Consider the following 16,733-nt stretch of genomic DNA (forward strand, 5'->3'; position numbering starts at 1 on the left):
TTGTTGTCATTAATGCTGGTTCTACTTCCTCCCATGGCACATATCTGTGACTGAGATGTTAAGAGTTCAAATGTGGTGGTATCACTCTGGAAGTACTGAGGAAAACAGTTTGCCACAGACATCTTGTCAAGGCTCTGGTCCACAGTCACCATTTGTTCCTCCCATCTCCTTGGGCATTTATTATCTATTTAGAAGTTTTCAAAGTGTGTTTGGGGACCTCTTACAGTCCCCCAGAGCCTTTCATGGAGTCTGCAACGTCAAAACTATTTTCATAATCATAATTAATAACTTTAATTCTAATATTATAAATACCAATAGATATAACCTACATTAACAAAAGCTCTTGATGGGGGAATGTTCCTCAATAATTTTTAAGAGTATAAAGGGGTGCTGAGAGCAAAAAGTTTGGGAACCATTGGTCTCTATCATAAGCTTAACATGTAACATATGGTATGCTATTTTTAATGGATAACATTTTCTGCATTCTTGCTTATCTTTTTAGGTCTATGTTCTACTCTTCCAACTCTATGATAAGTTTCTTGAGAGCATCTAAACAATTCACAGTTTTGCACAATGTGTTGTACCTAACAGGTTTAAGAAAATGCTTTTTGATATTGTTACTGATGAGATTGCTAAGATTAAATCTCCAGGCTTTCTAGTATCACCGGACCTTTTACAGAGTGAATTCTCTTAATAATGCTTATTGGAAGAAACTAGGTATCACAGGACTGGACATGGAATCAGGCAGACCTGAATTCAGAGACTACCTCAGACACTTCCTAGCTACATGACTCTGAGATGGTCACAATCTCTGTTGGCCTCCATTTTTTTCGTCTACCAAAATGGGGATCATGATAGGACCTACCTCCCAGGGCTCTTATGAGGATCAAATGAGATAATATTTGTAAAGTGCTTAGTCCATTACCTGGTACATAGTAGGTGCACTATAAATGCCAGCTATTGTTATTATTGAATACAAATAAATTGACGATTTTATGAGTGTTTTCATGTAGTCAGTTTGGCTAGGTGAATGCTTACCACTGGTTCGACCACAAAAATATTTCCAAAGAAGAGCATATCATTGCTCATGATTCTCTGTCTCTGATTTTGAAAAGCATGAGAAATAACAGAAAGATGCTCTCGGAGGGAGGGGTCAAGGATACACTCTTGTAGAAGTTGTTCCATCCTCTTCTCTTCTTCAATGATCAGGTCTTCACAGAGCCTAGAGCCAAAGAGGAAAGGGGGGGTGTGAGAGTTAGTAAATTCTGGGCTCTCAAGCAAGAATCTTTCTAAGCTCAGCTCAAGGGCTACCTCTTTCAGTTGGTTAGTCACAACACATTTACTAAGTGCCTACTATGTAGTACTGTGGATACAAAAAAATGAAAGACAAGAAACAAACCAAAAAACCAAGTAATTGCCTTCAAGGAGCTCAGTCTTATGGGGAAGACAATCCATAAAAAACTATCTACATATACATACTTTAATATATACATGCATATAAACATATGCATGATAAATTGGAAAGAAAGCCATTCCTCATCCTTCTAGTAACTTAGGAGTCATCTAACTAATCCTTCCACTCATCTCCTTCAGTACTGTCTCTAATAGGTCATCCAACCACTCCTTGAATCCTGCCAGACACAAAGAACTCTCTTTAGTATAAGACAATTCACTCTATTTATGAAGAGCTCTAAGGACTGTGAATTTCAAAACTACTCAATCCCGTTCAAACCATTCTTTAGAGGATGGGATTTGGCTATTTCCTGATCAATAACAATAGAGATACTTGGAATGACAGAATCAGGTCTTGGAAACTACAATCTCCACCCTACTCAGGGTAACAGGATTTAGGAAGGGCTGCAGCAAAGCTCAAGAGTTAATTATTTGAGAATATGACCTTCAATAGACATGTGCGAAGAGGACAGCTCTCTGGGTGGTCCTGGGTGAAGCTAGAGCCACTATTGGCACAGGGAGACACAGGAAGTGAGGTAGAGGAGAGCTGAGGAGGCTGGAGACCTGCTGTGTGGAGAAGAAGAGGTTGTTGGAGCCTGGTGCTTGAGGTGGAGGCCCTGAGACTGTTTCTCCATTTTGGTCACGTGAGTGATAGGGACTGATCTCTTTTCTTTGCCTTGGCTATCTAAGGCCTTGGGCCTTTGGCCCAGCCTAAGCAGAGGGGGTATTTAAGCCCTATTCCCTTCTCTCCCCTTTCTCTTTCCTCTCTCTCTCTCTCTCTCTCTCTCTCTCTCTCTCTCTCTCTCTCTCTCTCTCTCATACCTTTCTTCCTCCTGTTAGTAATTAAAAACTCCATAAAAGATTGACTGCTGACTTGAGTTTTCATTTAGGAATTACATAGCTGAATTCCTTGGCAACCTTAAATTAATATATATAAGTCTTTTAATGTGATTTCCATATCACAAGACTTCTCCCTTATGTTGTGATATAATTCATCTCCCTATAATTTACATTCAACATCAACCCCACTGATAACTTTCACCAGAACAAACGGGTCCCAATAAACCTTGAAGCTGAATTGAGGATGGTTTTTGGCTGTTAACAAAACAGGTCCTCATTATTTCAAAACTTATTTGACCCTTGTGGGTCTATCTGTCTCTTTTTTGGCTGAGTTGGGAAGTCTGTGTGGCTCTGCTTCAAGTAAGAGAGCTCATTTAATTCCATCTGGTTAATAGATGGGCTTCTGCACCTTTTATGTCTTTAGTATTACCATGAAGAGAAGGGATGAGTGGGAACTAGTAGGACTCTTGCAGAGCCTATTGCATAAAGCTATACCCCCCAGAAAGTAGCCATATTCCCAGGGGCCTAGACAATCTCAATGGGGTACAATATTGCCCTGGGTAGGGCAGGGCTTGTGGAGGGGTCCTTGGAGGTTCTTCTTTCACATCAGGGTTCCCCCTCTTCAGTTCTTCTGGCTGCTCTCTCAGAGGTCTGTGTTTACAGTTCCCAATCATTCATTTGTTCCATCACTTTTCTCCTTAAGACTTCCTGCAAGTCTCCCCAGTCCACAGAAGGCAGATGTTCATCACAAGTCCCTTTCCCTGTTCTCTGTGGCTGCATATGTCTTCTTTGAGCAGCACTTACCATCTTCCAGCAAATGTCAGTGACTTGTCATACTTTTTTTCTTCCTTTGCTCTGCTCTCTACATTGCTACTACCACTGACCTCCCTTAAGTAGGTCTCAGCTTTGCCAAATTGAATTCATACTCTTTCCCAGGTGTCCAACTCTAATGAAGTCCAAAGAACACTCTAGACTCTAACTCTGCTCCTTTATTCTGAGAATCCCTTCTATTATACATTGTTTCCCAAATCCCACCACAGCATGCTCCCTGGAAGATTCCTATAGAATACAGAAACAACCTCCCCTTAAGTCTTATAAACAGGTCTCTCCGATTCCATTGGATCACAGGAACTTATCACAGTTTGCATTAACTCTTTTCTAGTGTTCAGATGATACAAAAATCCTAACTATGAATACAGGATCTGGTCCAGAACACCAGTCATCTATAAAGACTCTTATATGCGCAAAATAGTCATTTTCATGTTGTCTCCATTATTAGATTAGCTATGTAAGAAAAGGGAGACTCCTTTTGCCTTTCCTTGTATCCCTGGTGCTCATTAGTCAAAATGGCTGGCACATAGTAAATACTTAACAAATGATTGTTAACTGACATTAAAAAATGGGAAATAGAATTTTCTAGCTTATTTAAACATCTTCCAAATGAAGAATTGCAGTGCAGGTGAAGCTATTTGTTAAAAACATAAAAATGTGACCTTTTCCCTTTAAATTGCCAGAAAAACTGATTCACATCAGAAGAGAAGGAAATGTACTAAATGAATTGCAACAGAAACTTCAGTGTAATGGGTAGATGGGATTGAAAAAATGAGCATAATGATTTATTAAGACTTTAAATAAGATAATATATTTCAAGCATTTTGCATATTTTAAAATGCTATGTAAATGTTAGTTAGCAGTAGTAGTAATGAGTCCATATCACAATTCAACTCTTCCATTTGTGTCTGTACATCAGTCAATCAACAAACATTTATTAAGCACTTACTATGTGGCAGACACTATGCTAAGACCTGGGGATCCAAAAAGAGGCCAAAATTCCTCAAAGAGCTACAAGTATAATAGGGGAGATAACGAGCAAACATATAAGTGTATAAAGCTATACATAGGATGAGCAGTAAATTACTAACAGAGAAAATACAACAGTATTAAGGGAGGTGGCAAAGTCTTACTGTAGAAGTTGGGATTATAATTGGGAATTAAAGGAAGCCAATGGAAAGAGATGAGGAGGGACAGCATTCCATGTAGGGGGGCAGTCGGAGAAAATTCCCAGAACCAAGAGATGGAGTATTTTTGTTGATGGAACAACCAGGAGGCCATTGTCACTGGATCAAAGAGTATGATAAAGTGGAGAAGTTTAAGAAGACTGGAAATATGGGAGGTGACTAGGTTATGAAAGGCTTTAAAAGTAGGGGATTTCATCCTGGAGGTAATTGGGAGTTTGTTGACATGGTCTTTGTACTTTAGCAAAAGTAATTTAGTAGCCAAATGGAGGATGGATGAGAGTGGAGAAAGAACGAAAGCAAGCAGACCTACACTCAGACTATTCCAAGGTGAAAGATGAACTAGACTAGATGCACTATAGCAGTGATGGCAAACCTTTTAGAGACAGAATGCCCAAACCACACCCTCATGCTGCCTGTGAGCTGTCCCCTTACCCCAGACAGGGGAAGGAGGAAGTGCTCCCATTGGGCTCCTGGGCAGAAGGGTGAGTGAAGTGAGGAATGTCCTCAGAACAGTGGAGAGAGTGAGGGGAGCAGCCCCCACCCTGGCACATGTGCTATATAGGTTTGCCAATATGGAACTTGAAATTGAGGGAAGTGTCACAGAAGAGAAGGAGATGTGTTAAAGAGATATTAAATGGTAAAACCAATAAGCCTTGGCAATAGGTTGGAATGGGGGGGGGGGGGATCGGAGAGGGAAGAGATAGTGAGGAATCCAGGATAACTCTTAGGTTGTGAACACAAGGGACTGGGAGGTTGATGTGGCCCTCTAGAGTAACAGGAAATGTAGGAAGAGAAAGATGATGAAATCAATTTTGCTCATGTTGAGTTTAAGATGTCTATTGGATGTACAGTTCAAGATGTCTTGAAGACAATTATATATGTGAGACTGGAGGTCATCAGACAGTATGGGGCAGGATAGATAGATCTGAGAATCAGCATAGATATGGTAATTAAATCCATGGGAGTTAATGAGATCAGTATTATACTCAAGTCATCCACTTGGATCTGCATACCCATCAATCTAAAACATTTATTAAGTATCTATTATATTCTAGGCACTGTGTTAAGTGCTGGGAATTATAAAGGTTAAATTTAACTCTCCCCTGCTCATAACAATGAAATTAATTAGCTCTCCCCTGATAGTGAAAATTAAATTGTAACCCCTGACTATTTTTAGAACACCCTACTTAAAGTTGAGTATGGAGATCTGCCCATTTTTAGATCTAATCACCAAAAGTGTAAACATCCCACTTAATCATTGGTGAGAGGTCTGTGACCCACATGTGCAATAGTGGGTGACGAATCAACTGACTGCCTTCTAGGTAGTCATAGAGCAGAGCATCAACTGTGATTGTTATACATAAAATTAGGGGAAGACACAGGAAGTGACACAAGAGAAAAAGTCTTTGAAAGGGAGTGACAATTTCCTGAAGGAATTCAATTCTTTATGCTTTCGAGTTGAGGCTGGTGAAGATGGGCAGAAGGATCTGCTGACTGGACATGGGACCCTGTTCCTTAGACTGACACATGGTGAATGAAAAGCTGACTCTTAACTGCTGGATTTTTCCAAAGAGCCTTACCCAAGTTCTGGGCTACAAGGGCCAAGGCCTATTCAGTTGAGGAATAAACTCTCTTGCCTGGGTTGAGCCAAGGGGCCAGAGATAAATTACTTAGTGTTTAGGCTAGATATCTTGCCTTATCCTCTCTCTCTGATTTCTTACTTCACTCTTTCTACAATTTGTAAATAAATTGTAAATAAATATCTCTGGAATTAATTAAATTCCTGATGACCACACTCTTAAACAATCAAGTCTAACCCTTTAAGAAATAATCCCTTTCTCCCCTCACAGAATCCAAAAAAGAAGCCAAAGACAGAAGAGAGCCCAAGACTAAACCCTGAGGGACATCTAGGGATCTGGAGGGGGAATCTGGCAAAGCAGATAGAGGAGAAGCAGTCAGACAGGTAAGAGAAGGACCAGGAGAGAGAGGTGTCCTGAAAACTTAAGAGAAGAGAGTATCAGGAAGGAGAGCATGATCAACAGTATCAAGAGCTATAGAGACATCAAGGAGAATAAGGATTGGTATCTTTGAACAGAGCAGTTTCAGTGGAATGATAATGTTGGAAGCTAGATTTTAAAAGATTAGGAAGACAGTGAGAGGAAAATTGAGTGGCTTCAGGGCAATAATGTGCCAACTGCTTTCCAGAATGGCTGCCCAGTAAGCATTAGAATGCCCCTCTGCCCACAGACTTTCCAACAAGTGGATCTCTGCAAGGTATCTTCTTCCAGCAATGACAGCCATCATAGTGTCAATCATTTATATAGTGCACTATACCAATCAAACACCCAAGAGTTACTTTCTAGGAACAGACAATGTATTAACAAAGTTCATGTAGAAAACAAAAGATAAAGGGAAACAATGAGAAGAGTGGGAAGTGTGAATTTTAGATTTATTCTACCCTGCTTAGTCAAACAAACAGGAATGTCTACACCCCTACTTAAGGATTAAGTGTTGAGAAGTATGGCCTATGACAGACATGTGCTAGCAAATGACAAATCAGAAACAACTGACAGATCCCCTGGGCTGTCTTAAGTCAAGCTACCACTGGTACATGTGAGATGCAGGAAGTGATGCAAAAAAAAAAAAAACTGTCTATATATTTCACATCACTTCCTCTCTCCGAGTTCTTTTTGCGTAGAGGTGGCTCTGGCTTTCATTGGGCAGCAGAGGCATCTTGGCGTGGCTGCAGCTATTGTCTGGGTTTGGCGGTGAGCATCCTTGATACAGTACTGGGAGAAGCTTAGTAGCATGGTTCAGGTGAGGCGTCTTCCCTGGGCTCTCTCAGAGTTTAGGCTGATTCCTTTTTCCTTTTACCTTTCCTAAAAACACTATCCTCCTAGGAGACCCCTCATCTCAGAGGAGGCCTCATGACTGGAAGGTCTCTGAACTTCCCTTAACTCAGGCTAGGCCGGAGAAGTCTTATACCCCTTTCCCTCTCTCTTCTTCTTAATTCCTTCCCTCTATATTAATTAAACCACCATACAAATTCCCAGACTGACTTGAGTATTTTTATTGGGATTTGAATTAATCCCTAGCAACCATAAGGATAATATATTAATCAAAACCCCTAAATTTACCCCTTACAGAAGGAAGGGTAATTTGCAGCACCAAATATCAAACTATTCGGTACTGGCTAAAAAACCTTAAAAATTGTTCAGTGGATCAGATTAAGTACATGAGACTCAGAAGCAGCAGAGAAGCACTATGGCCCCAAAACTCAATGTCATTAATCTTGGGGTAAAGACTTACTATTTAACAAAAACTGCTAGGAAAATTGGAATGTAGCCTGGGAGGAGTTGGGTTAAGACCAAAAATGTTACAATATATGCAAGAAAAAAGGCCTCAAGTGGATCATGAAATAGATATAAATAGATATAAAAGGTTACAATCGTGAGCAGATTATAGGAAATAGAAAGAGACCTTTCACAACTAGAGAGAGGAGTTCTTGACTAAATAAATGATAGAGATAATCACAAAAAATAAAAACAGCTAATTTCAATTACACAAAATTGAAAAGTTTTTGTGTAAGGAGAGTTGAGAAGAACAAAGTAATAATACAAATGCAAGATAAAAAGAAAATAAAATATCAATAAAGCAGCAAAAATACACAATAAAGAAGAGAAATAAGTTCAGAAGGTTATACCAGAAAGGCAGTGTTGGTACTAACAAGATAAAGTTAATACTTTTATAAAAATTATACATAATTGAGATTTCATATAAAATGTTCAGATCTCTCAATATAGGAAATTCATCATAAAAATAAATTTCAAACTTATTATGGGATAAAAGAAAGTGAAAAAATAAACTAAACTTGGACTGACTTTCAAATTATTATTACAAAGTGTGAAAAAACATTTTTGAAAATTATTATGTATTTCCAATGATACTGCTCTCATTAAAAATATATTAGTAACAATATTATTTTGTTAAAAGTAGAGGTGTTTTGTACTATTAAATAAAATCAAAATTATTTTTAAATGTTTCATCTTTTCTTTTTTTCACCTATTCATCTATTTTAAATATATTTATGAAAATATATTTAAATTTAATTATTTAAACATATTGTAATTTGGGGGGTCTCACATTCCTTAGATGGAGAAATAAGGGTTGAAGGCAGTGAGGAAAGGGTTGATGAAATGGCTTCCGCACTGCCCCCTCCCAGAGTCCCCAAATTACTTGAGGGAGACAAAATGGAGATCTCCCATGGGTAAAGGCTTGCCCCTTAGTGGCCCTGCCAGCCCTCAGGGGCAGCAGTGAAGTCTTCTCTATAAGGAAAGGTATGAGGGACTTCAACCTGGATATGCACTGCTTTGAGGTGCTCACAAGCCTCTCCCTCGAGTCTTCTTGAAAACTGGCAACAAGATGGAGTCTGACAATGAGCTTACTCTCTAGATGTGAATAAACAAGATTGAATTTGATATCTGACTGCTTATTTAATTGTTGATTGGGTTAAAGGGGAAAAGGTTAGAGGGATTTTAAATCACCCGAAAACTTTTTCTAAATAATCTAATTACTGAAGTAAAAGGTTTTCTTGTAGGCAGGGGAGAGGTAGAAAAGGGGAGAGCACTGCTCACCAATTTGAGTCCAGTATCTCAATAGTTCATGGAATGAAAGTCTTCAAAGGAATTAAGTTTTCTTGACAGGAACCAGTGATGTTTTAAACAGGAATCTTTGATGTTAGGATTTCTGTCAGTGACAGAAATCTCCACAGGCCCAGAGAAACAGCTCCTCCTTCCATTCCCTCCTGGGTCTCTGCCCTCCAGACCCCTTCCTCAGAGAGAATTGACAATTTGTCCAGTTTTCAACTGTCATTCCCGCTTCATGCAACTGTAGATTTTCAACATTCCATTCGCCTCCAACAGTTCTCTTTCCTACTCTCCCATCATTATAATATTTATGTAGATATATTTAAATTTAATTATTTAACTATATTCATGTAAATATGTTTAAATTTAATTATTTAAATATAAATATTTTAAAATACTTTTGTTTGTTTTATAATATACGCCATAAACAATTACAGTAGTATAGGTATTTGTTAATTATATAAGAAATGTACTCTTAGGAAGCTATTCCCAATTTCTTTTAATTCTAGTTTATTCCCTCTGTTGATTATTATGAGTTTTTCCTATGTGTAGCTTGTTGCACATTTTGAGGATGTATATTTTCTACCCCATTAGACCGTGAACTCCCTGAGGCCAGGGACTGTCTTTTGTTTTGTATCCTTAGTGCTTAGCACAGTACCTAGCACATATCTATTAAATGCTTACCAATTCATTGATTGATTGACTAAAGCTCTGGAGAACTGAATTGTATCAGACAAATTAGTCAGCTCCCTAAAATTTACTATCATCTTGCTTCCTGACCTCATTCATAATGCTTTCCCCACCTGAATAACTGCCTCAGTAGCAGGATTTACCAATCATCTCTACCATCATCAGACAGTGTTTGTCATTCATTTGTTCATTTATATGCCCTCTATTCCTAACTTAATCTGCCCTCCACACTCCAACAAAGTGCTGTTCTTCCCTTCCAGAGGTTTGCCTAAACAATCTCACTTTAGCAGGTAATGACATACCTTTCAGATACTGGTTAGCTACTGGGATTCATGACTTTGTGCCTTGAAAAATTAACATCTTTGCCATGTAGACAGCTTGTTTATCAAGCATTGGCACCTAATTTATGCCCTTTTTGACACATGCCTCTGCCTGGAACTCTTTAAACTTAATTATCATCTTGGAAGATGCCAGGCTGTTCCTCCCTACCAGCATCAGGTAGGACAAGATAAGCTTTCCCTAACACATTCCTTCCCATTGTGGCAGAAGGTTCTTATTCTTATGTCTGTTCAAACTGTTCACAGTTGTTCTGCTTTTAAAGTCTGCTTTTAAAGCTAAGCCCCCAACTCTTCTCTAGTTATTAATTTGTTAATTTGTTTTTTACTATTAAGAATTAGCAAGCTGCCATTGATTCCCTCCTCCCTCTTGCATTACTTTAAGGCTTCCCTTCCACAGAAGGGAATCATTTGAGGATCTCTCCAAGGTACTTAATTTATAAAATAACAACCAATGGTAGTAGATTGCGATAATATTTCATTCTCCTCTTCTTTCCTGTTTGGGATACTTGTACCATAATTTATTTGCTCTAAACTTCCTGACAATAGTTTTCTCCCAGGTAACATTTCTAATTGCCTGGCATTTTACTGGCATTACTAATAGTAAAAAAAAATGTATATATATCCTTGGCATTTCAAGCCCTGAAGAATATCAGAACATGTGGGTATTATTATCTCCAGAAGATGTACTATTTAAATAGGCAGCTTGATGGTACAGTAGATAAAGAGAAGGATTTACAGTCAGTAAGATCTGAATTTGAATCCTGATCAACCATTTATAAGTCACTTAAAATTTCTGTGCCTCAATTCTCTTATATGTAAAATGGCATAATAATAGCACCTTCTTCCCACAGTTTTTGCTTTCTTTACTTTAGAGAGATATGAGGACATAAAGATGGTGAAAGTGAATGAGACAGTTTTAATTTTTTTAATGTTGCTCTGACCCTATATATTGAGTGGGAAGAGAAATAATTAATTCTTCTCTATAAAAGTTCTTCACTCTATCCAAGTTTAAGTGAAGTGATCTTCTTTCACCTCAACCCACTTAAAGTAAATGACAAAATGGTAAGTCTTTATACCTTTGTTGAGTGATAACAATCAATTAGAGGTGGGAAGTAGGTATGAATAAGACCCAAACAGTTTTCTTGAATCAAAGTCCAAAAAGTCTTTGATTAATTTAGAAATCCTTTAAAACTATTAGATAAACTACAACAATACTAGAGAGGAAATGTATTTGAATTAGTTGAAGAAACTTGACTGTGTCCTATGGGTCATTTATAAATTAGCAAAGCAGATCAGTGTCCAGAGATGTGAGCATCTGGAAGCAAAAAGAAGAGAGTCAGTTCCAGAAATCCCTTGAGAAAAAATCACTTGGGGAGAAGAAAATCCCAACCTTGGTTTCAGTTTTGGTTTATATCCACCCCACCATCTAGGACAGAGGAGGATACACTGAACATCAGAGGGTACACCAGACAGCAGCAGGTAGTTCCATTGTCTGGATAAGGATCCCAGGACAAACTAGATACACTGAGGAAAGACCACGTCAAGACACTACAAGGTGTCTGGTAGAAAAATGACACCACTGCTAAGAGGAACTTCTCATGAAAAGAAGAAGAGAATGCATAAATATTTTTGGCTATTCTATATTTCTGTGCATGTCACAGCCTTTGAAGAATCAAATTTACACTCACCTAACTTAGGACAATAGAAAGGTGTGTGATAGTCACAGATAGTATGGAACATATTACCAATGCAGAAGAGGATAAGAGAAGCTACATAAAAGATGGCAACAGGGAACTACATGACTGGAAAATAAATTGGGCCATTCATGCAGCATGAATAAAGGATAACTAATGGATGGTTTACTTTTTTTTACAAGGTTCTTTTTACCCTGTAAAGAGTAAAGTCCATGCCCTAACACTAGGCTTTACAATGTTTCATTTCTTTTAAAGATGGAAAGCAAAAGCTTATCATTATATCAACAAGCTACTTTAAATAACAATAATTAAAACAGAACCAAAATATTTGTAAGTAGAATTCTTCTGCTGTGCTAACAGCACAAACAAAGGTATTTTAAAAATTAAACAAATCCATGGACCTAGCTTACAAATTCAGGCAACACAATCACAGCTGGGCAAAATTTTTAAAATAACATCTCCTTAGGAAAACAACTATGATAAAAAAAAAGAAGGAAGGCTAAAGAGACAGAAAGGCAATTAGAAAAACAATATTAAAGTTAAAAAGAGAGTGATGAAAAGAAAGAGAAAGAAGGTAAAGGAGTATATTTCATCCTCTGCTTGTTGAAATCATCTTAGGCAGTGCTATCAACTCTGTAGTTTCCTATATAGTTAGTATTCTACACTATCTCTAAAATGTTGTGAAGATTGGATTTAGCTATCTCCTGATTGTAACAATGAAGGTACTTAGCTCTTCCTTTATAGTGAAGCTAGAATTGTAAATTACAATCTATTTTTAGATTTTAACTACAAAAAGGTGTTAAGTAACCTCAAAAGGTAAATTAACCACAAAAGGTGTTAAGTAACCTCAAAAGGTAAACTTAACAAAAGAGGTGTTAAGTAACTCAAAAATATATAATCTAACCAAATAAGGTGAGAACTAAAGAATGGACAGTCCTGGAGAAAACTGTCTTCTGTGATTGGTAGAAAATTTAGAGGAGGTGACACAAGTGAGGAATAGAGAAAAAAAAAGACTGAAGAGTCATTCAGATTCAGACATTTGGATGAGTTCAGACACAGTCAGTCACCCAGACTTGGAGTGAATAATCAGTCACTCAGAGCTGAAGGGAAGACACACATTTGGAGATTCAGAGATTCATTTGGACATTCAGGCTTTGACTCGGAGAAATGACTAGAAGACCAACACCCAGACTTCTTTTAGACTGTTACCATTGGTGAGTGAAAAGCTGACTTAGTGACCCCGCCTTTCTGGAGGTATGAAATCTCCAGGTAAGGCCCATCTTCTTGAGATTCTCTTCCCCTAGCTGGGACTTAAAAATTCTAACTGGTATCAGAAGAAGCCAGAGTTTTCTCTCTCTTTCTCATTCCTTAATATCTTCCTTCTATTGTAAATATTGTAAATAAACTACCATAAATTCCATTTACTTTAGTAATTCATTTTGGGATTTAGAAATTAGAATCCCTGGCAACCACATTATATATATATATATTCAGAGTCCAACCACAAATAAATTTAACAATTTAATTTTAACAATGTGAAGGGTAAAGATGCACAAGATGTCAGGTTGTTTCTTATTCTTCAACCCCTTCAACATGTTTCCCCTCTCCCATTGGAGAGCTTATACCTGGGAAAGTCAATTACAGAATCTATCAAGGTTATCTGATGAACTAGACCAAATAGTGCTATTTCTTCCATAACCATAGCATTCATCTCAATCATATGGTCATATTATCTAAAGCTGGAAGAAGGTTTATAAATCATCTATCCAAAAGTCCTAATTTTGTAGATGACCCAAGTGTGCTTCTAACATGTAGGAAAAGGTTATGGAGAGAGTTAAAGGAATTGTGAAGGTTCTGGAAGGAGAATTACAGAACAAAAAAAGAAAGTCAGGGACAGAATCTAAAGAGGAAACTCAGAGAACTTGAGGATTCAAAGGAAGAGAAGGTGAAATAGGAGAACACCAGAGGAGATAATGATTAAAGAGTTGAAGCTGAAAAAGACTAGAGCTAAAGAATAAGGTAGAATCAAGCTAAAGGACAAGTATTAGAGGAGGAAGAGAACTTGAGGATAAATAAATGAATTTAAGTGGAGGAAGGAGAATAGAATTCAAAGGGAAGAGGAATCAAGGGGGAAGATAAGAGTAAAACCAAGTAAGAAAACAGAGTAATAAGAGAATGGAGTGGGCAGCTGAATAGCTCAGTGGATTGAGAGCCAGGCTTAGAGATGGGAGGTCCTGGGTTCAAATTTGGCCTCAGACACTTCCTAGCTGTGTGACCCTGGGCAAGGCACTTCACATTCATTGCCTAGCCCTTACCACTCTTCTGCCTTGGAACCAATACATAGTATTGATTCTAAGACAGAAGGTAAGGTGTTTTTTTTAAAGAAAGAGAATAGATATTGCTCATAGTTGTTGGGGCATTAAATGAATAGATAAGAAAAGAGGACAGTAATAACCCCAGAGTTAAAAAATCCTACAAGTAATTTGCTGCAGCATTTCTCTACTGAGTTATTAGAAAGAAAAATAAGTCCTCCATTTTATTTCCTTTGACTCAACTCTTTGCAATCTAGTTCTGGCATTATGAACCACCTGAAACTGCTCTCTCCATAGTTAACATTGATCTTCTAACTTACCCATCTGATGTTTTTTTTTTCATTTTTATATTTTTTGACTTGTGAAGAATTTAAAACTTTTGATTGCCATCTCACTTGATGAGCTCATCAGCTCTCATAGATTCAATCATTACCTCGAGATTGGAATAACATACCTTTATCTATCTCCTGAATATTTTGAAGAGGTTAAGTGATGACAAAAGGCTTATATTCCAATGGGAGAAGTGATTTATGCTCAAGAATCAAACTAAGTTCAAAGATCAAAGAAGGAGGAAGAAAGACAAATGTAGGACCTGAATGGTTTTATCTATTTTTCTTATTTTTCAGAAAGAAGAGAGAAAATAAAAAAAATAATACTTTAGAGAATGAATGAGGAAGTAGAGAGAGAAACTTACTTTCTCATAATTGGGGTATGCCAGAAAAAAAGAGTACACAAACAGGAAGATGAGAGTGGGTATTTGATGAACCTCCCTCCTATTTGAACTGCACAAAGGAGTGTTGAAGACACAAAAACGTTTAGTGTAGAAATATATTTAATCCAACAGGGAAATGGGTGATGTAGGAAAGAAATAATGGGTTCTAAGGGGGAAGGTAGAGTTGAGGAATACTAACAAGTAAATTCCAACAACAAAGGGCAAGTCTCCAAGAGGTTTAAACAGAAGGAAAGAAAGAAAGGGTAAGAACCATTGACTTATGTGGGTCCAGTCTAGGGGAAGAAAGAAAAAGAAGAATGGAAGCAGATCACCACAATTATAGATTATTAATGCCAGTCTCATTTCCTTTGTTTTCCTACTATTTTCTTTATAAAGAGGAGGGGAGAGAGCAAAGAGGAGAAATATAATAAAAATCATAGGAGAAATCAATTCTCAATCATAATCATTAAAATGAATGAGATAAATAAACTCCTAGTTCCATAAAACAGAAGAAGAAGGCAAAAACTCTTAAAGTAGAATCCAATATTTTGTTTACAAAAACACACTTGAAATAAGAGAGTTAATCTAGAAGGATCAAGTGGATCAACTGATCCTTTAAAATTACCTTTTGATTACAAAAAGTATAAACTATAAATTAAAAGTATAAGGTATTTAACATATGAATCATTGGACACATCTGGTAGGATCCCATATTTCATTCTTTTTATTAATTGAATAGTCCTTAGAACACTAAGGAACATGGATACCAAAAAGATACAGAAAAAGGAATGATTTTGTTTTTTACTGTAAATAAGAGGAAATGCTCCTACATTTATTTCTTCTGGGCCATGTTTTTGCCCATGTTATATTTCTTCTCTGGAGTGTCAGTAAAATTTATCAAAAGTTCATAAAACTTTGAGAATAATATATTCATAAAATAAAATAAAAATTTATCTCTGCATACAGTTTCAAATATTTTACTAATTTTTTCTTTACTTTTATAATTTTTCACATTTTCAGAAGCTATATTTGGTGTCATAGCATCAGTAATAAATCATTACTGATAAAAAAAAACTGAGACTGATAAACTCATTTTAGAAATAATAAAAATAATAAAATAATAAATAATAAAAATCCCACACAATTCAACCATTGAACTTTTAGTGTCGAATTTCAATGATGTAACTCCTACAATTGTAATATGTAGGGCAGAGTGAGATATTCTTTATCTGATTCCAGCAACCACAGAATCAATGCTTATCAATGAAATTCCTCCTACAGCTGATAATCTAAAAAATAATGAGCAATGTAGTTCTCATTAGACTCAAAATCATAACAAAAGAAATGAAAATCCAGTACAACTGACCTTCTTAATGATACTAACACATAGTTCCACATTTCCTACCACCATGTCTTTTCTTGCCTAGAATACACTCCTTTACTTCTATTTCTTAAAATCTCTAATATCCTTTGTACTAGTGGGGGATCAGGAACCAAAGCTTGACAGGTCTCTGAGAGGGAGGGAAGAGATAAAGAGAAACACCACTTCCTCTCCCAGGCAGAGCTGCCCCAGAGAAGGTGAAGTTGGATCTATGTTCAGAGCTGAAAAGTGAAGAGGAAACCCCCTTCAATCTGTGGTTTCTGTTCTCTTCTCTGGATGGATATTATCTTGACCCCCTTAGTACATATGAAGAATGAGATGTTTAGTTCTTCTATAATTTATAAGAGCTATTTATTGTCTGGAGATTCAGGATTGGTAGGTTAGGGAAGAGAGAAAACAGGAAGTCCCTATTTCTGATTTCAACCTAAATTCCCTTCAGGGGTTGAGGGCTAGGTCTGGGAACCCGAGTCCCTGAAGACCATGGTGGAGTCAAGCTGGTGTAATTTCCTGATATAGAGATACAGGTTTGAAGATATTGATGGGAAATCTTATGGGTGAATAGTCTCTTGCCTTCCCCAAATGGAAAAAAAAAGTCTCTATCCACCACTTTTGAGGAAAGAAGGCTAATCTGGTTCTCTTCAGATAAATGA

The 16,733-nt window shown here is 37.2% G+C and overlaps 1 protein-coding gene across 5 annotated transcripts in view; it reads right to left on the minus strand.

The window, feature by feature from the left end:
- The window catches only part of HYDIN (HYDIN axonemal central pair apparatus protein), a 451,163-nt gene that overhangs the window by 306,911 nt on the left and 127,519 nt on the right, over positions 1-16,733 (minus strand). For all 5 annotated transcript variants that reach the window (XR_008917906.1, XM_056824703.1, XM_056824709.1 and 2 more), the window contains exon 9: positions 1,039-1,222. Coding sequence is in view for 4 of the 5 variants with exons in the window: in XM_056824703.1 (XP_056680681.1) it covers positions 1,039-1,222 (184 nt within the window). In the remaining variant the exon portion in view is untranslated. The remainder of the gene's footprint in view (positions 1-1,038; positions 1,223-16,733) is intronic.

This window comes from Monodelphis domestica, chromosome 1 (genome assembly GCF_027887165.1).
Source record: "Monodelphis domestica isolate mMonDom1 chromosome 1, mMonDom1.pri, whole genome shotgun sequence".
NCBI classification, from domain to species: Eukaryota; Metazoa; Chordata; class Mammalia; order Didelphimorphia; family Didelphidae; genus Monodelphis; species Monodelphis domestica.